At 45.6% G+C, this 24,208-nt stretch overlaps 1 protein-coding gene across 6 annotated transcripts in view; it reads right to left on the bottom strand.

Annotated features, from left to right (window-relative positions):
* ABTB3 (ankyrin repeat and BTB domain containing 3) overlaps positions 1-21,641 on the bottom strand; it is a 250,373-nt gene extending 228,732 nt beyond the window's left edge. For 2 of the 6 annotated variants that reach the window (XM_080971671.1, XM_080971670.1), the window contains exon 1: positions 17,537-21,641. In XM_080971671.1, coding sequence (XP_080827797.1) covers positions 17,537-18,776 — 1,240 coding nt within the window. In that variant the 5' untranslated portion in view covers positions 18,777-21,641. The remainder of the gene's footprint in view (positions 1-17,536) is intronic. The other 4 variants (XM_080971667.1, XM_080971669.1, XM_080971672.1 and 1 more) reach the window with 3 other exon arrangements.
* Between the last annotated feature and the right edge of the window lie 2,567 nt (positions 21,642-24,208).

Raw genomic sequence — 24,208 nt, 5'->3', positions numbered from 1 at the left:
CCCAGCTCTGAGATACTATGGGAGGGTTTCTAGAAAAGTTGCTCAATATGACAGCTTTTAAAATAGCTGAAGCAGCAAAATTCATGCAGAAACACCAAAACTATATTATACATGTATAACTATGTACTAGTAAGCAGAGCAAAGGCTTTTTATCTTATTTTTCTTTATTGTATTAAAACATATATACCCCGCCTTATTTCCAAGGAAGTCAAGGGGGCATACAGCATTCTCTCGTCCCTATTTAATCCTCACAACAACCTGGTGATGTTGCTTAGGCCAAGATTCTGCCACTGGCTCAGGGTCACTCCAGGTGAGCTTCGTGACTAAGTGGAAATTTAAACCCTGGTCTGCTAGGCCCTAGCCCAGTGTTTCTCAAACTTGGGTCTTCAGATGTTGTTGGGACTACAAAACTCCCACCAGCCCTAGCTAGCAGGACCAGTGGTCAGGGATAATGAGAGTCCAACAACGGCTGGAGTTCCAAGTTAGAGAAACACAGCTAGCCCAACACTCTAACCACTATACCACACTGGCTCCCCAGTGCTGGGCATGCAAAAGCTTCAATCCCTGGCATCTCCAGTTAAAAAGACCTGGTAACCGAGGTAGGGAAGACATAATGCATATACCCTGGTAGACAATACTGAGCTGGATAGATAGTCTGACCCTGGTACAAACCCATTTCCTATGCACAAATAAGAACAGTCCTCTTCCACTGATGTGAAGATGCATTCCACATCACTTGCATAACCCCATAGCTGCCAAATACAAAACACAGGTATTTTTTTGTAACCTGTGCCCAAGCTGCTTTTGAGAACATTCTAGGTGTTTTATTTCATTCAGTCCCTTTTGAGTTCTGAAGAAAGAAGCAGCTTAAGTCAGGAAATTAACATCTGATTCTCAAAAAGTATCCAGGTTTTGTACTAGGTTGCCATCACCTACAAATAGAGTCAGAAGAATATTATGCCTTAGAAATATCTGTCCGCGATGCAGCTAAATGTGTCACAGTTGCTTTTAAACTTAAATTAAAAGCTAAAACTCAGCTATTATTTCAACATTAAAGGAAGAAAAAAGTTACCCTCCAGCAGATCTGTGCCACTTGGAATCCTTTCGAAAAGTGACTGATCAATTTTCAAAGTGCGTTATGAAAGGACACTACAAAATACTGTTATAAATGTCTTCCTGTTATTTCTCTATTAAAGATAGGAAGGAGACAGACAAAGCCTACTGATGTGAAATCAGCAGGAGCTTTGCCCACTTAAAGTTGAAATCTGCTTCTTGATTCCATCCTGAGGTATAATGTCACATTAGAGTGGAAGGAGGGAACTTTTTGGCCCAGTGGGGTAAGATTCTTATCTCTTCCCATCCTGCAGGCCAACTTTGGCAGGTGGGCAGAACAAGCTACCTGTTAATTACCTGATATCATATTGACATCAGGTTACTGACAGCTGTCAAAGTCCCTTGCACAGTGTCTCCCAAATGCCCTACAACCAGCTTGAAACGGCTGTGCAGGGGTTTTGCCAGCCCTATGCTTGGCACTTGGGAAGTGCCAAGCATAAGGCTTGCAAAACGCTTTCTTTCCCAAGCACCCAACAGCCTGCTAGTTGATTAGAGCTTTCTGATTCATGGTTAGAGGTTTCATACTTAACCTTGTGCAAAACAGTTAAGTAAATTAACAACTTGGAAAACAGGCACCATGTGGCTCTGTAATGATAAACAGAACATAACTCTCAGTGGTGACCATCCTTATTTTTGGCAAGTGTGCTGCATCAAATCCAAAGCATGAAGGAGTGCACTTGATAATCATCACTGCTCATCCATTTCCTCCACTTCCTAAGGATAGTTTTGCCCTAGTGCTGGAGAAGCAGTAGGTAAGTACCGTATATAAGCTTAATGGGGTGCCATCCCTCTGAGGGGCAACCTTGCTCCTGTCCAAATTGCCATAAACACCTGCTTTCTGTTTCGTATGTGGTACCCATGCTTCATACTGAAGTCCGCACGGACTGTTTTGTGAGACACTTCCTCTTCATCTCCCCACCAACACTGAGGTTCCCTTTCATTCATGCTCTATCTGCCCCCATCAAGATTGTCAGGATGTATACTTCCTGTTGTGAAGGGGAGGCTTACTTCACATAGCTCTGTAATGATGCTTTGAGGACCTGCTCCCATTGCCCATTCTGTGTCTTTTACTAAGAACGTAAGAACCCTGCTGGGTTAGGCTGGTGGCTCATCTAGTCCAGGATTCTGTTCTCATGGTGGCCAGCCAGATGTCTATGCAAAAGCCTACAAGCAGAACCTGGATGCAACAGCACTTTCCCACATGTGAATATTTTCAGCCACTGATACTGAGAGGCATACTACTTCCTGTACTGAAGATTGCACACAGCCACCATGACTTGTGGCCATTGGTAGCTTTGTTTGACACTGCTGGATGCTGTTCACTGAAAGTGCAAGGAAGGTTCATCCCCAAAACAAATATGCAAAAAAACCCTGAATCTTAAAAACATACCCATTTTAAGATAAACTTTTGTCATCAGCATTTTCCCTCAATTTTAATAGCTACACTAGGAACTAGTCCAAACCCTCCTTTTAGAAGTTCAGAATGAGCTACCTGCCTTTTCTGCTAGGTTAAGAACAGCTGCATGTGGTCTGTTCCAAATGCTGTGACCTAGGATGTTCCCACATATGTGCCACAACCATATACCATCTGCCAAGTTCATGGTTGCTGACCTTCAATGCAGTCTAACAATTTCCTGTCCCCCCCCCCCCCCGCCAAGAGAAGCTTGTGAGGTGAGTGCTACAGGTTCCCCAAATAGAGAAAGGTCTAAGCTAGAAATAAAGAAAAAGAGATAGCTGACAATTCAAAAGCAATTTATAAGTGCAATCTTGTTTCTGCCCCATCTTTGTCATTCCAGCACAAAACCAAAACACACACAAGAGAGAGAAAGAAAAAGAATTTCAAATTAACACGGAAATGGCTTCTAAAAGGGAGGGCACACAAATCAAATCAAACAGGCTCTGTGATGACTGTCTTATAAGCATCCGGTCAGTCATAACTGGAACCCTGGGTAGCTCAGCCCTAAGCAGAAGTGAGTCCACCTGTGTTCAGTGGCTCTTACTCACAGGAAAACATGTGCAAGTTTGCATCTGCTCACTCTCTCTTCAGGCCATGTGCCAATTAGTCCATAAACATTCACCAGTTCTAGTAATTTATTCCCCCACCCACCAGGTATTATGGCATTTGATGACATAAAATAGGTTCTAGAATATATTTTAAAAAATAAACCTTCTCCAGTTGTTTTCTGTATTGTATTTTATTTCAGATTCACAAGCAGACCTTCTATCTTTCTTTCCTCTTTTTAGCTTTCTGATGCTGCTGAAAAACTTGGCATCCTCTCAGCAAAGGAAATATTACTCAACTCTTCAAGGATTTGCCAATCTCCTCTGCAGTGCATTGCAAGTGGCTCAGCAGGTTTTTAATATATATTTTTGCTAATCATCCACCTTGTGTTTCTAGCTCTGTTAATAAAAAAAGAAGATGGCACATGTGGCTGAGTGGGGATTTGAATTCAGCGTTAACAGATATCACTGCAATTCACAAACTACTGCCATCATAGCTTACTGGAGCATTTGCCAACCTGGTACAAAAAAATCTGGAGGGCACCAGATTATTTATTTACATACACACCCCACACACAGTTTAACATGAAACATTTCTATGTAGTTTACATAAAACACAGTAAAATGCTTAAAGAAATAGAAATGTCTGTACCACATTAGCGCCAAAAAAACAGAAATAACATCAACAAAAGCAGAGTATCCATTAGTAAAAAAAAAAAATCACTAAAAGAGAGCAGTGCACTGAATTTTGTGAACCAGAGAAATCCTGCACAATTAGATGGATCTTCAGAAAGCATTTGAAACTTGCCACTGTTTCCTCCTCATAAACACCATGTAGGAGAGTGTCCCAGAGAGTAGGTGCCACTACAGAAAAGGCCCACTTTCAAGTTATCATATGATTACATTCTGCCAATTACAGATATTATGAGCAAGGCCTCATTGGAATATCTGAGAGACTGGCCAGGGAGATAATGAGGAAGGTAAGGAAGGTGATCTGTTAGGTTTCTGGATCCCAAGCTATTTTGAGCTTTACACATCAGTAATGAAAACTTGAACATGGCTTGATACCTAACAGGCAACCAGTGCAGTTCTTTCAGCACAGCTGTGGTGTGTATATAACTATGGGTCTCACTGAGCACCCTAGCTGCTGCATTCTGTACTAGCTACAGCTTCCAAACCAAGAGCAACAGTAGCCCCACATACAGTGCCTTACAGTAGTCTAACTGTGATATTGTCAATGCATGATGGACCACAGTAGCACTAACACAGTCACTGTCTGGAGAGCAACTGAGTGACAGTACAGGATTTGGGTAAAGAAGGTACATAGACAAGAATCTAAATAAATGGAGGAACAGAGGAAGTATGGACCAAGGGGTAAAGGTGGGCAAACTTAATTGGGAAGGGCAACTGGAGCTGGTACTCAACCCCCCACTCAGACACTGCCCATCTTCACACACAAATTTCTGGGAATGTAAGTTTGAGATATTGAGGAATTACAGGAACCTGCCTTATACCAGGACAGATTATTTGTCCATCTAGACTAGAAGTTGCCAAAGTGGTTCACTCCACATAATGTCAAGTTTCAGCTCCCATCAGCCCCAGACACCATGGCCAATGGCCAGATTTGATGGGAGTCGTGGTCCAACTGTCTATGCTGATTGAAAGCAGTTCTCCAAGACCTTAGGAAAAAACCATATAGCATCATCTGTTACTACCTGATGCTTTTAACTGGAGATGCCACAAACTGAATGGGGCACCTTGTCAATGTGACACATATGCTCTACCACTGAGCTACAGTCCTCACCAGCCATCAGACCTGTATTCAGTGCTTTTTTTGTGGGGGGATATAGGGGTACGCAACCCTCTAAACATTTTGTGAATCTTTGTACTTTTGTCTATTTACTGTATTTATTTTTCCCGATTTGAACTATAAAATGGTGGTTTTCTTGAGTCAAAATGAGAGTACCCATTTTTTTAGAGAAAAAAAGCACTGCCTGTATTCATGCTTTGAACTTCTTTAGTATCAGACATGCCACTTGTGGGGGTCACCAAGAAGGCACTTCTGAGTTGTTTTACTACACCGGCTTGCTTGCACTTTTATTATGTTTTGTCTTCAGAGGGTTTCCTAGGTTTCTGCCCAGTAGCACTGAAACAGTCTGAGTGCCCAGGGCAAAATTAAATTACTTTTTTCTTCTTCCGCCATGGTGATTGTTTTTTTACGTCCTACCGCTCTCAATTTTCAGTAAGTGACTCCAGTTTCCCCCTTCTTAAATGCCCTACCAATCCTTGAAATTTATTGGTGGTACCAGGACTAAAAAAGACAATACAAAATGGCACCCCCTTCCCAAAGTCACAATGCAAAGTTTCAAGGCACAGGAAAGGTTGCTTTGGCACCTTAGGCAAAAAAATCCCACAGGCACATCTCCACCTCCCTGGCAGTAAAAATGCAAGAACAATACATTAAACAAGTCTCAGTTTGCTGCCCCTTCCTGTCACCCTATTTAGCTGCCTCTCTTTGCCTAACAAGGTCCTTATATAACATGTCATTTTTCAGAATTCCAAGTGCAACTGGACCAGGTCGCTTTAGGAAAGCAATGGAGGGCTATTTGGGGCCTCAGATCCTCTGGACAATGCTGATGATGTGTTATGAACAAAGCAGAGGATTTCTTTAAATGAGCTGTCTGAGCTGATATTTGTCTGAACAGCTTAGGAATTCCTTACCTCTGTGAAAATCAGTTTGGCTCGACCAAGCTGAAAAGACATGCAATCTATTATGTTTTTCATAGCAGACTGGCTCAATAGACAGGAAATCATTTGACAAGTAAAGCAGTAGGTACAATTTTTCAGATTTTGTGTTTGTACACACGAGTTCACATGCTTTGCTTGCATATTTCACTCTCTTACAAAGGACACTGGAAGGATAGGAAAGATTTTCAGACCCTCTCATTTTGCAACTGCCAAATCCAACAATATACTGTTAAGTTTGCACTGCTATTAATCTCTCTGCTTGAACTTCTATCAAGCAGTGCTTTAAATATTAATTGATTTTTTAAACGTTAACTTAATTTTTGAACAAAGGTTTAAATAATACAATGGCTTGGATCCAGAGTTGCTGAAGAAGAATAAAGGCTGTAGAAGGGGACTTTCCCATCCTCTCTACTCCATTGCTGCCACCTGCACGCGCGCGCGCGCACACACACACACACACACACACACACCCTTAAAAAAGAAGAGCATCTCTGGAAGATTGCTGGGCTCTGTTGGACAGTGTGAGAGGCATGGCACGCCCCAATAGATTTTGCTAGCTGAAGCAAAGAGCAAATTCCACATCCAGGAGCCAAACAGACTGGCCACTGCATCTTGCTTCAACACTGGCAATGAGAGAGCATCCTCCACCACACCTGAGGGCAGAAGGCTAGAAGGGGAGAGGAGGAGGCCATGGCAGGCCATGTGTCACACGTGCCTCTGTCCTCCAATTTCTTGCACCCACTCACTCACAACTCCACCTGGCACCTGATCCCAGGCTGCTCAAACAAATGTTGTAACAGGTTGGCAACAGCATAAGAACACGTCACCAGAGAATGTGTACGCATTTGCAATGCCATTTTAAGTACCAGGCAGACACAATGCCTGCTCACTCGGGTCAAGGGGCCTTCCCCCCCCCAGTGATGTCTCTGTCAGGAGCTCGTCCTACTCTTGAGTAGGACCCTGGCAGAGACACATGCCCAACTGGCGTGTTCTCTCACTCCTGGTAGTTCATTCAGGAGCTTCAAAAGCTTTCTTCTGCACGAACATCACAGCAAACGATGCCAAGAGACACCGGCACACTTAGGGATCTGCAGAGTCTTCGCATTTCACGTGACAGACCTCAGCAACTCAGCATTTTGGCTAATCTACTTTATTTACATATAAACACACACGAAGCACTGCAGCATGGCTCCCTATCTCTCTAGCATCAGACAGCAAAGAGAAAGAACAAAGGATAATAGTCCCACTTCACCAAACACAGTAACACAAACCTCCTGTCTCTTCCCACTTTGTGCAGTCAAAACATACACCGTCATGTGATAGACAAAAATCCCATGACTGCAATCATGGAGCAGGAATTCTAACAGTCTGTGAGACATTAGGAGAAAATGAATAGGCAAGACAGGCAACCTAGCCCAGGTCAGCAATGAACAACCACCGCCAACTCCAGGGTGACGGCTCTGGAGGCAAGGAATAGCAGGGTGGTTAGGGAGACCAAGAACAGGGGCTCCAATCACCACCCAGCATCTGCAACCACATGCAGCCACCTCACTCTGCCTGGTGGTTCAGCCAGCCCTAGTGGGATTGGGTGCAGGAGGAGTGGAAGCAACAGGAGCTTCTCAAAATCAGGAACCACCAGGAGCTTCCTTTCAAAGTCAAATAAAAGCTTCTGTAGGGAATGGCTTTCATCAAAACCACAGTGCTGGAGGAAAGGCATAACAGCTTGTCCACTAGCACTAAATCAGAGCAAACATCAATCCCATTGACGTTTGTTCCAATTCAGTGGTAAACACTGGGTTTTTCCTGGAGAAAGTGGCAGGGCAAGTGGAAGAGTTCTATGTGCCTCTCCCCATGTGCTACAGTCCCAATCGGAATTAGGCCACTTGGTGACCTTTCAGGGACATGTGCAGTTCTCATCAATGATACAAGGTAGCTACTATGCATAATTTTACAGCTTTTAAAGTGTTTCTCAGACACACATCCGAAGATGTTCATCCTACCACCCAAATGTTACAAAAGCTACCCATCTTCAGGCAGCTTACCAGGCGGACCTTCTTAAGAATGTGCGAAGGGAAAATTGATTGCAAGTTGTATTCCCAGGATACACAAACATTCATACACAACATTCTGAAAACAATCCACCCTGTGTGCAAGCCCCACTGAAATTAATAAGGACTAAGTTTTTTATTTTTAAAAAAACCATTTTTGCACAAAACCAATTCACTTCAGCGGGAAACTGTGCAAAGGAACTTCCCCATGGATTCCACACACCCATGCATCCCAGTGTTTGTAGGTCTAATATTCTTGCTAAGGGCTTGATAGAAAAAACACCGTTCTTACTTTCACAAATGAATATTGTGCAGTGGTAGATTTTGACTGTGCACAAGTCATAGATGTGCTTCAACCAGGGTCATATTTTCCATCAAGCCAAGCTATTAACCACAGTTTTGTGAGCATGCTACTGCTTCACCATATGGCAGCTCAGCCCACATGATGTCATGCTAGCTCAGTGATATCAGACCCCACACTATGCTTGTTTCTCTCACTCGTATTGCACATAGCTAGTCCTCAGAGATGAGCAAACCTGTCAGTTTCAGTTTCTCTCTGTTTCACATTTCCCCACTCTTTAGTTCTCTGTATTCCCTTTGTGATATTTTTTACAGCATTATTTCATTAGCATTTTAGCGTGAACATCTCCTAATTTACACATTTCTTTTGCAAAGGACTCCCTGCTAATATAATGCATATATAATATATTTGTAGTAGTACTATATGCACACATATGGCTAGTAGATGCATATTTGCTTGCTTTATTTTGCTAGAATTGCTGCTTTTGAATTATGGTGCTGGAGGAGACTCTTGAGAGTCCCATGGACTGCAAGAAGATCAAACCTATCCATTCTTAAGGAAATCAGCCCTGAGTGCTCACTGGAAGGACAGATCCTGAAGCTGAGGCTCCAATACTTTGGCCACCTCATGAGAAGAGAAGACTCCCTGGAAAAGACCCTGATGTTGGGAAAGATGGAGGGCACAAGGAGAAGGGGACGACAGAAGACGAGATGGTTGGATAGTGTTCTCGAAGCTACCAGCATGAGTTTGACCAAACTGCGGGAGGCAGTGGAAGACAGAAGTGCCTGGCGTGCTCTGGTCCATGGGGTCACGAAGAGTCGGACACTACTAAACGACTAAACAACAACAACAACAACATTTTGCTAGAGAACTACATTGCAAAATTCAGCTAAGTGCCAATTTTGAAGGAGGGCTTGTGTTCCGGTTCACATGTTGTTTTGGAAAGTGTGAAATAGGTATGTTCACCTTTAAAGAATCCCAGCTATACCTTAGGGGACTAGCAGCAGCCCAATAAAATTGTAAGCTATTATGACTTCATTACTCCTGGAGGACCAAGGAAAGAAAAACATGATAAGAGAACAAAGCAGTGGAGATTTTCCACAGCTGGGGTATGTAATGTAATGACAGACCCATCCACCTGTCTTCCATATCTAGTTCTTAAAAGCAAGAGAACACAAGCTCCAAATTCTCACCTGGAAGCATTACCTATAAATGCACATCTTGGATTTGATGCACATACAGTACTGGTCTCATCCTCCAGATGCCATCATTAGTATAATATCTGGTATAGTATGAGACACAGGATGTAACATCTCTTGGAGCACCCTTCAGTGATCTAGCAGGTTTCATACTGGATAACACCTTTATAGACCCAAGTTCCAGCAACAATAGTCGGCAAAGAACACAAGTTACTATATGCTTTCCAGGTTCATAGCCATGTTGGTTTGAAGTAGCTGGTTAAATATGAAGAGACTTGGTCTTTGTAGCACCCTAAAGATTAATGCACTTTATTTTTTAGAGCACAAGCATTTCGAGACTACAGTCCACTTCATCAGCTGTTTAAGTATTATGAGACTGTTAACCTGCTTTTCCAGTTTGAAGCACAGAGCACTCAACAGCAATTGACTAACCTCAATTAAAAATACATCAAGGTGGATATTGACTAACCTCAATTAAAAATGCATCAGCCTTCAACTCGGTATCCTCCAAATGTTTTGGACTACATCTCCCATCAGCCCTGATCACCATGCAGTTTTGGAGGGCACCAGCCTGGTGAAGGCAGTCAACATGCCGGGCTAAGGCTGATAGGCGCTTTAGTCCAAAACCTCAGTAGGGCAACAGGTTAGCAAAGGTTGCCATACTCAGTTATAAAAACAACAGCAGCAGCAACAACAACCATCACAAAAACAGCAAAGCAGCTGCCTTAAAAAAAGAAAAGTATCAGACGGTGCAAACAAAGGAAATCAAGGTAAGCGGAGAACAAGTTACCCAAAACAAAAATTGATAAATGGATCTCCAAAAACCAAGAACTCTACAGTCTGCTACTAAGTATGCCTATTTTGTATTTCTACCAGAAAGGTCTGTCCTGTTGGTTTCATTTATCAGCAATAAGTCATTTAAATATACTGGTCCCAAGTCATAATCAGCACTTTGAATGGTGCCCAAAAATTGTTAGGCAGTTCATGAAATCAATTCGTGTTTTGTATTATTCATTACTGTTTATATCCTGGCTTTCTACCAATTGCACCCAGTGCTGTAAACAATACAGTAAAGCACACATCTACAATAAACTAACAATAGTAGTACACAAAAGAGCAGCACAAAAGTGGAGAGACAGGAACCAAAAAGACTGAAATGGGTTAAACAGAAGCAACCAAGTGAGGGCAGCTGTTTTTAATTTTATAAAGAACTGCCTTGGCAGAATCTTCATTATGATGCAATACACCTTTATTCCTTCATCAGATATTTGAATGGAAAAGATACATACTTGTTCGGGGTGAAACCTTGATTAATGCAATTCCAATTTTGTGCCAATTCCTTGATCTACTACCTTATGTTCCATACCTGTACCTGAACCGAAGAGTTTCTGATGTATGAATTCAGCCATGAATCAGGGTGATATATGGGGCAGAAACCTCCCTTTTGGTATTCTAAAAATTCAGAGTATGTCTGAGCTTTCAACAAAGGGAAATAATCTTATCTACCTCCTTTGCTTTTAGGTTTTGTTCTTATCTTCTGAAAAAATGTTTACACTTCATGCAAGCCTTCTAAACACTATTCTTCTTTTAACATAAGATAGCATTGTGCTGTTTGGCAATAAACTAAGCCAAATGCAGGAGTATCCAATAAGACAAGATTCATTATTATAACCACTAACTAGCTCTACTATGAACATGCTGTCAATCCTATACACACTTATATTGGCGCAAAACTCATTGAACCAGTTCAGTATCTGAGTAAACACACATAGGATTGTACTGTAAGACTCAGTTGCCTCCAAAATCCAGGGTTAATGCACCAGTGTTGTGATGTTAAGTAACGCTATAGCACAGAAAGCTTTGCAAATGCTAAGCCTGACAGATCAAGGCAACCTCCATTGCAAGAACATGCCACTGCAATACAGATAGTGTGCCTAGATACCAAAGGGTAGAAGAGCTCTTGTAACTTTATACAAGGGAGCTTCAGTGAGTGCAACTCATCATGCAGGGATCAGGAAAGCTGTGACTGCTGAATTTTCCTCTACTTCTGCACAATGATTAAGAGGTACAGAATCTCTGGTCTCATTGCATCTGGTGATTCTAACAATAAGCTTTGCATGAGCTGAGCTGCTAGATTGAAGGAGAACTCTTTGTATGATGAAATCATCAAATCTTGCAAGAGGTAAGTATGTTAAAATTAGAATGTACATATAATAGCATGGCCAATGGAAATTGTAGTCCAACAACATCTGGAGGGTTCTGTCTTACAAATAAGGGAAGATTGACAATGACCAGGTACGTGCATTGAGTAGCAGCGAGCATTACTCTTGACCATTCGTAAATATTAGAGTAAGCTGCAACAGAGATGGTGTGATCATGGTCCATTGTATTCTAGTGACAGATGGACTCTTACTGTTAATTGCATGCACTATTATTTCACACTAGCTAAATTTGATTAGAAGGGATGGGAAGATTCTACTCCTTACCTGAATCCTTCTGCTCTACCCCTCACCCTCCCATCCATCAATGAAGTCATGCCCTAGAATTGCCATGCAGGGTTGGGACGGTGAGCTAGCAAGCATAATCTTGTCACATGCTGCTTTTTCATTTCCCCCATAGGAATGAATGTTAACCATTCACTTATACGACATGAGCTAAGGGATACAGTTTTTTATTACTATTAAAGATTTTCTTGTTTTACAGAAGTAAGTGTAACATCTCTCGTATTTTTTCCATGTAACATTTTTACAAATCCATTTCATTTGTTGAGACATTAGGGGGAGGGGGGAAAGGGGGTGGAGGGAGGGAAGATGGGTGGGGGTGGGGTCGGGTGGCGATGTTTCTATTATGCTTAATGTATGTAGGGTTTGGTGTCAGCGTTGCTTGTGTTGTTCACTTGTGATCCTTTGGTGGTGAGAGAGGTTGGGGTTGGCCTAGGGTGTGGTTGTTTGTTTGTGATTGACTGTGGTGATCTTTGCTTTCGTGTGAGTGGGGTGGGTGGGTGTTTTGGATCAGGTTAGCCATATTGATTTGTATGCTGTTGGTGGATTCTTGTCATTGTCTTGTTGGGCTGTGTATGTGATAAAGGGGAGGCATACCGGGGTAAAGGCGTCTTCTTCTGTTTGACCCCGTGTCAGTTTCAGTTTATTGGTTAATTTTTCTAGTAGGGCTGTTTTCCATACTATTTGGTATCATTGGTCCATGCTTACTCCTGACAGGTCTCTCCAGTGTCTGGTTAAGCTAAGGGATACAGTTAAACCTTGTCCTGGTAATCCATGAATGTAAAATGAGAAGGTCCTCCTTTCAGCTGTGTCTCATAATGCTACCTGTTTATCTCTTGCACCACCAGAGCCATTACGAACTAAGCTAAACTGTATATGGATGGTCTTGTTTTTAGCCGTCTGGACAAAGCTAAGCCACAAGCCCTGGCTTACGTGACACACTAAGCCAAATCATGGTCTAAGATCAGCACAGGAGCAGAATGACTGGAGGGGAGCAAAGCAGCGGCAATCTCCTCACCAGAAGCCTGAACATTGACTCATTCATGCTAGGTTTGGCTTTGTGTTATGTGCAAACTGGGCCATAATACCAAAAGGAAAGCTAACACTGTACAGTGTTCAACATGAGTCGGTCATTATGAAATATCCTTTTGTACCCTTTAGAAGAATCTTAAAATACAACAGAGTATCAGAACAAGAGATTCCAATCAGTTGCTTCAATTTGGTTCCCTTGATTTCAGCATTCTGCACCTTGGCTTGTTCAGATTCTGGTTTTGCCTCCCAAGGTTTATATCAGAAGGGTACATCTCTTGGTGGAGGTGAGACACACATAATAATGCAAACACAGCTCAGATCCCATTGAACGTGAAAGCTCATACCGCAGCCCTGCACCTACAGTATGCGTGCATCTGAATAACATACTGTAATGCCTTTCCCATTATGAAGCTGTCTGGATTTGTTGGCAGGGAGGAGAAGCATTACAGTTTGGTTGGACACCTTTTTTAAAAGATGAAAAACTATCCCAGGGAGGCTGATGCATCAGCTTTGTTGCATCTTCTGTGCCTGAAGCTTTCAGTAAACAAGCAGCGACATGAATGAAATCTCCCCAGCCAAAGACTGCGTTGAGCAGCTCCCACGTAACAAAATTTTATTTCTTCTCTCTCTCTGTCTCTCAGCTTCAGTTACAGTTCTACCATTTCCTGTGGAAAAACGAAGGCTTTTGAAGTGTGTGTGTGTGTGTGTGTGTGTGTGTGTGTGTGTGTACGCAATATGCAGCCCAAACATATGAGAAGCCTCTACAAAAATATACACAGCAGCGAAGAGGGAGACAAAACAGAGGTACTCAGCCAAACACTCGGTCCTGGAGTTCACTGCAGATGTTATAGTAAATAATGCTCAGAGACGTCCCCCTCCCCAAATATCTCTTTCCTCCCTCCCACCATGCCAACCACTGTAGCTGCAGTTTCTGGGGGAGGGGAGGGAGTACCACATGTGTTTTTTATCCTTATCCACACACATACCTACTGAAAAGGAAAAGCCAGGAATGTCAGGAAATCTCCACCACCAGTCCTTAACAGAACTGTGCACATTTCTGGAGATGCACAAGTGAAGATAATAATAACAATCCTGGTCCCCATCTCTTCCCCCCACCAGACATCCCTAGATCTGTATGATTCAAACCTTATGGGTAGCCATCAACAGTTCAGTGCTTTGCTCACAAATGGGAGTGGGGAGAGAGATGAGTAGAAAAGAGGCTGGTAAAGTGAAAAGAGGGTCAAAATTCAATGAAGAAGCTGGTATCCATCCCAGGTTCTCAGCTTTTCCATGTTCCATTAAAATTGTTAGAGGTAAAGGGGTAGAAAGGACTTGGGGACTGTAAAAAGGTAGGTTTCTTAAAATAATTATATTGCTACCTCACATTAAAAATAAAATAAAAACCTACTTAGCAGTCTCAGAATGAAGAGGACATAGGAAGGAACTGGAATGAGGAAGCAGAAGGGTGGGGCTTATTCATGATTGCCTCAAGCCCAAACCTGAAGGCAACCACCAAGCTCTGCCCTTGGTGAGCCACTAAGGAGAAGGAAAAATGGGACGGGATTCAAAGGCCTTGACCTGCAAATTGGAGGACACGTTGAGCTTTCCTTGAGCTGTGTGCACACGTGCATGGGGACAACAGCAATGGCTTTTTGAATGCACATGCACCCAGTTTTTAGAATCAGTTAAGGGCCGCATTCATATTTCAGTGTCCTCGTGTGCTTTCTGTGCCGCGTGTGCAAAAGGTTTGATGTGAAGCACACTGTCAGCCCTCCATTGTTCAGTGTAAAACCTACAGCCACAAACTTCCCCAGACTAGGCAAGCAGGAAAACTCTTCCAAACTAGCTGGCAGGAAATATGGTGACCGTCACAGCTGTGAACAGAGGGAGCATAAAGTACCTCTCAGTGGAGGCTGGTGCCCACTGGGACTAGTAAAACAGAAGGCAGAGCAGCCTACAGTAGGTGATGCCAAAGCCAATGGCAGGCATGGCCAGCTAATTTTGTCTCCTTCCTCCTCCTGACTCAGATGAAGGAAGAGGAAACCTGCAGCCAGAGCCACTCCCTGGATTGGATGTAAGTGAGGAAGTAGACAGATGGGAGCTAACTAAGGGCAGACTGAGCTCAGTGGGGCAGTGCCCCGTTCCACCCAACGCACTCGCTGCAGCTGGTACCTCTGCGGTTACATTTGTTGAAGAAAGATCACAAATTTGCACATACCCTCTGCTTTCCAGAGTATCCTTGGTATGAGAAAATCCAGACTGAGGGAGAGGAACATGTGTGGAGGTAGCAATTTGGAGGAGGTCATATGGACAATGGCAAATTAATGGAGGTGCAGGAAGCTTATAATCCACTTCAGACAACAGTATGGATGAGCCTCGTGTGGCTGAACTAGAGTAGTGGCAACGAAGATTAATCAGTGATATATCCAAAGCCATTTTGAAGTCGTTAATCTGAAGTCTCTGGGAAGCTGGGAGCTGGCACTTTTCCCATCACCTGGGCTGAGGATTCCTTCCCCTTTTGTAGCATGCCAAACCAGCTGCTTCTTAACTGGCTGTGGCACATCTGGAAAGTGTGCAAAGTCCAGTGGGATTTGGTGAAACCAAGGAGCCCAGCTCCCCAACAGTTGCTAATGCAACTATTTGCTTACTGTTTTATCCAACTGTGTCGTACTGCAATTGCTTTCTGTATGCTCGGCCTTTTAAAAATATTTTGCTGATTTTGTGTTTTACTGATAATTTTAGAGTGTACACCACTTAAGACAGTTTTATGATTCAGAGGTCTATACAAAATAAGAATAAATAAATGTAACATACTGAAGGTTTGAGGGAGGCTGAGGAGAACAACGTAGAAAGCTGCCTTATAGCGAGTCAGACCATTGCTCAAACCTGTCTACACTGACTGGCAGGGGCTCTCCAGGATTTCAGAGTATCCCTGCCTGGAGATACCAGGGATTGAACCTGGGCCCTTCTGTATGCAAGGCAGATGCTCTGCCCCTGAGCTATAGCCCTTCCCCTAAGAAGTAGGTTATTATTCTAGAAGCCAGCCAGGTTTACAGATGGGTAGATTTTAAAGCAGATCCCTGAAGCATTGTGAATAAAAGGATGCAAGCGATCTAAGATGGTGATGAAGCCAACCTAGGTGGAATAGTTCCCCCAGAATGCCCAACGATGCATCATACAGGGTACAGGAGAAAGACAGCCCTCTTGAGCACCCCTACCACCCCCCAAAAAACCACTTCCCTATTACCCACCTCCATGCACTACAGGTAGACATGAAGTGCGGCCATCTACAACACAGTCTCACCATTTCTACACCATTATCAGAGCAAGAGGCAATATTTCAGGAACACTTCTGTTCAGATTTCTTACCAGAACTACATTTTAGCTAGTGACTACACAAGTGGGTGCAAAGCACAACCACATTCAGCATGGCCATGAGCATCCCTGCACAAGAAATGTCTGGGCACAGGACACAACCCTTAGCTCCAAGCAGTTTAGATCAGCGTAGTTCACAAGCTTTCTCCTCAGCACTAGAACTGCAGTGTACATCTCTCCACTGAAAACAATTACAGGGATGCAGCCCACAGCCCGCTTCAACACAGATACTATCAGAGGAAACAGAATACCACCTTCTCTAGAACCACCTGACACCTTGTCTTTACAGTGTACAGCCCTTCTCCAAAGACAACCACAGAATACAGCTCTCCATCAAAATTGGGCACAAAGTATAGCCTTATGCAAGAACACTATTAACAGTAGACTGAAGCTGCCACATTCCAGAGCAGGGAAGAGACCTTCTTATTCAACAGCTGCACAGCAGGCAGAAACTGAAGCTTTTCCCTGTATGGAGATTCGGTGATGAGCAGCAACTCATTTCTCTCTGGCATGCTACACAGGAGCCCTGTCAGAGGGGTGAATTGGCAACCTTGGGAGAGCAGCTTATTCCATTGTTACAGGTAAGTGGAAATCAAGTTCAGCCACTTAGGGTTAGCATCAAGAGCATGGATGTAAAACCAACAACAGTGGATGAGAAATAACATCCCAACTGAACTGCCACTCCCCACCCCACCCCAACAACTCCAAGGTACCTCTCAGGAAATACCATTAATTTTCACAAGCAAATAATGAGTTCAATGGGAGCTGACTCCCAAGTAAGCACAACAAAAGTGCCTGGAGATGCCTCCGAGTTCATGTACAGATTTATAGCACAACTCTAGACACAAGTCTCATCTCTTCACTGAGGCTTCTCTCCCATAAGGAACAAGAAGACCACCAGCTCCGCATATAGATTGCAGTCTAATAATGGCAAGCAAACTTTGCAGGTGCAACTCCCATACAAGTCATCCTTTGGCCATTCCCCGCCCACAATATGTTTGGTCTTCTTCTGTAAGGGCCAAACACTGTGTGATGTCCCTCCTACTGGGTGGCCCTCGGAGGTGCACAGATATCTCCCCCATCCACCCCTAGTGGGCAGGCTGCGCGTACGCACGCCAAGCGCGCGCCCCGCCTGCAGCCCTCTCCCCCCCCCCCCGCCCGTCCCTGGCACTCCAACAACAGGTGGGCAGGGCCCTGCGCATCGCCCGCCTGACTCACCGCTGGCGTTTTTCCCGCAGATGAGGTGCTGGTAAGGCTGCAGCAGCCCCCACAGCTCCGAGTCGTTGTTGACCGTCTGCTCCAGGGACTCCAGCGTAAACTTTGGCGCTTCGTTGCTGTGGTGGTGGTGGTTGTTGGCGGCGGCGGCGGCGCTGCTGCTGCCGCTGCTCTCTCGGTCCTTGTTGTCCGAAGCGGCGGCAAGAGCGGCTCCAGGAGCCGGAGGAGGCAGAGCGGCGGCGGCGGCGGCGCCCGAGCACTGGCCCCGGTGGTGGTGCGGCGGTGGCGGCGGCGGCGGCGGCAGCTGCGGGGGGTTGTTTGGGTGCTGTTGCGCCTGGAGGTGGTGCAGGTGGTGGGGGTGCTGCTGGGGGTGGGGCGCGGCGGCCCCGGCGCCCAGCTGCAGGACCCTGGCGTAGATCTCTCGGAAGAGGTTCTCCATGCAGGCGGTCAGGTAGATGGCGGCGTGCTCGTGGATGCGCACGGCCACCCGGCTGTCCACCATCCAGCGGTAGAACTTGCCCACCGAGAAGGTGAGGCCGCAGCGGGTCGACTTGCCTCGGCTGAAGCGGTCGCCGCCGCTGCTGCTCATGTTGTAGAGCGAGAGCGCGCCCAGGGCGGCCGCCGTGCAGCTGGAAGCCAGGCTCCAGCCCAGGACGATCTCCATGGCGCTCTGCACCTCGTACCTGGTGCACTTGGCGAAGCGCAGACTCAGGCGCTGAGCCTCCCGGGCCAGCCGGACGAGCGCGCGGCTGACCAAGGTGGAGAGTCTGGCCAGGGCATCTTTGGAAGGGGGCGCTCCGCCGCCGCCGCCGCCGCTGCTGCTGCTGATGGTGGTGGTGGAGCTGGCGACGCTGCTGGAGCTGGCGGCGGCGGCGCCCACCCCCACCGGCCCCCTGGCCTCTTTGCGCTGCAGGAGGAGGAGAACCGCCTCCACCTCGTCGAGGCTCCAGGGGACCTCCTCAAGGTCAGGCAGCAGCCTGGAGCAGTGCTGCTCGGCGCAGTCCAGCACTTCGGAGTCTTCCACCAGGACAGTGTTGACGGTGTCAAAGCTGTTGTGTCTACTGTGCATCGAGTCAGTTAGATGCTGCCAGCCGTTTCCTCCATAGGGGTGAGCCGCGTGGGGGGAATCGGAGCAGCACAGAGACAAGTTGGAGGACCGGACGGAGTCTGCCGCACCACCATAACCCGAGTCGAGGGTCAGATCTTCCAGCGTCCTCACCACCGTCTTACCTCTCCTTGCCATCGCTGCACTTCATACTGCACCAGCAGGAAACTTTGAGAAGAGAAAGTAACAGACCTGCGCCCTCCTCCTCCTCCTCCTCCTCCTCTCTCACGTACTTATTTCGCAGCTTCCTCGCTTTGGCACGCGCGCAGAGCAGCTCCTTCGCGATCAAAATAAAGAAATGCCGCCGCCACCCGCAAACGCGATGCGCACAGGCATGGGAGAGCGCGCGCGAGCGAGCGCGGCCAAAGGATCGCGGCGTCGAAGGTCCCTCGGTCTCTTCCCCAACTCCCGGCGGCAGCAGCAGCAGCGTTGGCCGCCTCGGGTGCTTGTCTCCTCCTCGGTTCCCTGACTCCTGCACTGCACTAGCCCGCAAAACCCAAGCCAACCAAAGAACGGCAGAGGCGGGAGGGGCGGCTGGGAGAAGAGGCGAGGCTAATGCAAATCGCACGCAGAGAGATCCAATGGGAGCGCCGATGCTAATTTCATTGCTACCTTTCTCCCACCCAACCCTCCCTCTCCCCTCGCGTCACTTTCCCCTCCCCTTCTCCCCCTGTCTTCTTTTTGGAATTCGTAGTGGGATCCACAGGCTCTCCGAGCCTTCTCGCTCTCGCTCTCTCCCACGTTCGCTTGGGTGTGATGAGCTGGAAGTGGGTGGTGGGTTTCCTTCGTCGCTGTCTCGAGCCCGCTCCAGTGTGATTTTATTTGTCTTTCTCCGTTACTCTGCAGTTGAGAAGTGCGGGGAGAGAGAGAGAGATGAGGGGAAGGAAAAATAGGGCCAAAAGTGAGAGAGAGAGGAACCCGCAGGATATATTTAGCTGATCCAAAATAGACGATGGGAATGAGCAGCAGTGATTTATGTTTGCTGGACCAGCCCTACAAATTCCAGACTTGGCATGTATTTATTTCTCTGAAGCAGGTAGTAGAAATTAGAAACCAAGATACGAAGGCTGCAGCAGCGGCAGCTGCAGATTCTTGCCGGAGTGCCTGTCGTCTCCCCCCTTCAAGTTGCTTTGCACACTACAGCCCTGAAATATTAGCATTCCAGCTCAGAGCCAGGAAACCTTTTTGGGATGTGTGGCATCTCCTCTGCAGGTGAGGACCTGTAGTCTCATGCGTTTTCCTTAATGTGTGCTGTGGGGCTGCGGGGTGTGTGTGAAGGGATCCGAGCACCGTTGGCACTGGCTACAGAATGCATCGTTACAGGGGAGCCCAGATGGCGCAGCAACACGTACTTCAAAACAAGGAGGAGGGTGAAGAAAAAGAGCCTCTGCGTGGTGCAGAGTAATGGATTTGCTCGAGCCTTTCCCAACCAGCCCAAGATTATCTAACGCCAACTCAAAACACGAGCCCTCGAGGTGCCTGGTTGTAATACACATACATCCCAATCATGATTATGATGCTTTGTATTGATAGTTTATGTTTAATCCTGAGCTGCCTTGGAGGACGCAGTTCACTGTGGGGAAACTGTGTGCAGGTTACATTAAACTGAAAACGAAGCACTTGCCAGAAATATCTTGGCACTGGGATGCAGAAGCTGTAGCCTTCCAGATGCTGGCTCCAAATCCCCCCCCCCCCGTCCCTGACTGTTGCCCCTGCTAGCTGGGGCAGATGGGAGTTGGAGTCGCAACCTCTAGAGGGCTGCAGGCTTTCCCCAGCCTTCTGTCATCTATCCTTTAAGCCAGGATGTCAAACCTCAGGCCCTGCTGGGTAATCAGATTTGATACAGAGCATCTCAGTGCATTCTACACAATGGAACCGTTTCAGAGCCAAGAAGCCCCAAATGGGGAATGGCATTAAAAACAATGGCATCTAGTACTCCTGATGCTTCCGCATGGCTGAGAAGAAACTCAGCAATCTCAGTGTATTTCAGTGACCATTTGGAAAGGAAGGACACTTGCATGTCCACTTGGGGGTTTGCCTATAAAGCCCACTATTTAAACAGCAAAAGATCTTGCAGTGCCACCAAGATCCACTGTAACCCTACATTTACTCAAGATTTTAGATTGTAAGCACCTTGGGGCAGGGACCTGCCATCCTGTACTGTGTAAAGCACCAGCCACACTGGTGTTTGTGTCAGAAACAGCTGGTGCAGCAGCTCCCCGCTCACGCTGTCAGCTCAACAGTCAGCTGCAGAGGTGAGCCAAACAGCCTAGAAGAGGCTGGGCAGGGAAGTCCCACAAGAGAGTGAGATACACTCAAACAGCCAGGGGCTAAAAGCACAGCAAGCAACACATTTAGAGGCAGTTCCAAGAAGGGAGAGAAAGAAAGCAGTACAGATAACCATTTACAGCAGCGTTCCACTGCCACAGGTAAGCTCGCCCACATAGGAGGAGGGGCACTGACATAAAAAGGGCACCAGAAGATTGCGCTTTGCCAAGGGCCTTCTCAAACCTGGAGGCAGCCCTGGCAGGCGACATGCTTCACCCACAAACTTTTCACCTGAACCTGGCACACTGGCTGCCCAGGAATTCTTCTGCTCTCGACACACTGGATTAGCTAATTCGCCAGTGGGAGTGGTTGCAGCACCTTCAGGAGACCAGGTCCAGAACTAAGAAGAGGTTGCAGAAAGTAAAGGCATGACCAGTGGCAGGACATGAGGGTAGAGCTCAGAGGCAAACAGTGTAGACCAGGACAGATACCCTGCATCTTCGGGGGCAATATTTTTGAAGGGTGAAATAGAAATGTATTTGTCATCTATTTGCCATCAGAGACAGTGAGTCAGCAGATCCCTTTAAAATATAGTTTTATTTGGAACTGCTTATGATTTGAGACAGTTCAGGTTCCTACTCTGTATTTTATGTTACTGATTTATGTGCTACTCTCTCAATGGTTACCATCAGCATTCATTTCCTTGTCCATCTTTTCTCAAGTTTGCTCCTTTTTCTGTTACTGTTTATTTTTTAAAAGAATGTCTTAAATAAAGAAAACAAGTAGCAGATTTTGTCTCCCTCTATGGGACAGCAATTAGTCATGCCTGTCCCAAGCATACTGATCTGCCAGGGGGAAATGTCTGAGCAAATATTAATTATAACATGCAATAATTTCCCTGCAGAAATTCAGATTAGATTTCACCTGAAGCGACATAGATTAGATTTCACACAGCACACGTAAATAAAGAAGAAACTGACAGGAAGTTCACACAAATAGGAAATGCCACTGAGCTTTTCAAAGGCCCTTCCTAATGGGTTGGATTCCAAAATGGGAGTCCAAGAACCATTTTTTAGAATTACAATTAATAGTTGAATAATGAACACACTAGATATTACAGTCAACATACTGGAACAACTAGAACTGATGGAAAGGCTTTTGCTGACTCTCACAGCAAGAGTCCAGTGTGGATACTGTAGCTTTTGTTCCGTAACAGGAACAAATAAGGTCAAAATAACAAATCAGAAAGTAGAAATGTTTGAGGGCCTCTGTTTCCTGGGATGGAAAAACACTTTGGGTTTCTAGTCTGATGTTGTTGCTATTTTATTGATGATGATGGATTCCATCTATATTAGACACTCCCAAACTGCCTGAGCAGAATTAGGATGTAGCTGACCTCAACATTTATTTCCTAAAGTTTATTTTGCTCGGTGTCAGAAAGAAGTGAGCCAGGCATTTCAAAGTCAATCCATCCATCTGGACAGCAAACAGAGGCAGCTTCCACAAACCATACCAGGAGGAACATAACACTGACAGTGCCCCCCCCCCTTATGTATCATTATTTGGTCAGGGTAATGAGAAACGGATTGTGGGTGGAGGCCCACCCTTAAAAGGGGAGTAAAAATGAACTCAGCCAAAGGTTAGCTCCCTTCTCCACCCAAGAATAACTAAATCACTGTAAACAAAACAGTAAGAGGTCAGCATAGTTTATACTATGGAACAAGCCCAACATATATCTCCTTTGATGCAAGAGTTATTTCCCCTGCCCCCAGTTTCTCTAGCCTCTGATTGATATCTGTTTTTATTAACCAAAGGTGTTATATTTTCATAACTCTTGTGGAAACACTTTTTAGTCATTTATAAACATTCGCCTTATACTCATAACCATCAGTATAAACTGCAGTGATTAACTAAAGTAAGATCACATGACTTAACTTTTAATTGCATCTGCCCAGGCAAGTCTGGTCCAACCATTAGGCAGAGTGAGGCAATCACCTCAGATCTCATGTGCTGGGATGCAACATACCAACAACAACAACAACTATTATTATTTATTTATTCCTTACACCCCACCTATCTGACTGGGTTGCCCCAGCCAATCTGGGAAGATTCCAACATAAATATGGGGAAAACAACAACCACAACAATAACATCAAGCATGAAAAGCTTCCTGAAACAGAAGTCTACCAAAAATTATGCAGTTTTTTAAACTCTTTTACATCTGCCAGGAGGGCATCCCACACGGTGCGTATGACTACCAAAGCAACCTTCTGTCTGGTTCCCTGTTGTTTCACTTCTCACAGTGAAGGAACCGCCAGAAGGCCCTCAGAGTTGGACCTCAGTGTCCAGGCTGAACAATGGGGTGGAGACGTTCCTTCAGGTAAACAGGGCCAAAGCCACACAGGGCTTTAAAGGTTAACACCAACACCCCACCAACTCCTCTTGAACCCTGGCCATCTACAGGCCTGTCATACACCTCCTAAACTAGCCTGCTGCCCACAGGTGCCCTTGAAGATGTCATTCCATTGTCAAGGCTGACACAAGATTTACCTACAAGTCTAGTCAGCTTCTGTACATGGAACGAGCACGGGGCACCATCGTGTCTTTTGCCTCATGTAATAAACGGTGTTGGTCAGGCTCTCTGCCCAGGAAAGCATGTGAAAGGACTGGTGGCCTTGGCATTGGGACTTGTTAGTAGTCCCCCATGGGAATTTGCCCAAGAGCCTTCACCCTTTCCTCAAAATGGCCCTCTTGTGAAACTAGGGGCATAAAACAGGTCCACAGACTCATTCTGCTTTGTGTAAAAGACTAAAACCACATTCACACCATGCATTTAAAGCACTATGATACCTCTTTAAACACTCATGGCTTACTCCCAAATGATTCTGGGAGCTGTCATTTGTTAAGAGTGCTGAGGGTTGTTAGGAGAACCCTACTCCTCTCACAAAATTACAATTCCCAGAGTGGTTTAACAATCAATCACTCTTCACAGGGAACTCTGTATAGTGTGAATTTGGCCTTGAAGTAATCTGCTGTACTCCTTGTGGCCTCTCCACTTGCTATGGCAAAGCAGAAAGGGCCTAAGCTTGGGAGAAGAATGACTCCATATTTCAATACATCTTTCCTTGGCCGCTAGAATGCCATGCATCTTAATTGACAGAGAACAGTCCCCTTTGAGGAACTGTTAGAGGCTGTCGTCCATTTGAATGTGTTCTCTGTCCAAAGGGTTTCCTGATCCAAGTGTGGTTTCAAGATAAAGAACCATAAGAAGGGAGAGCAGCAGGAGCCTTGAAGCTGTCCCT

Source organism: Podarcis pityusensis (assembly GCF_964106645.2).
Source record: "Podarcis pityusensis genome assembly, chromosome: 10".
Taxonomy (NCBI): Eukaryota; Metazoa; Chordata; class Lepidosauria; order Squamata; family Lacertidae; genus Podarcis; species Podarcis pityusensis.
The sequence above is the reverse complement of the archived record's forward strand: the minus strand, read 5'-3'. Positions and strand labels throughout refer to the sequence as shown.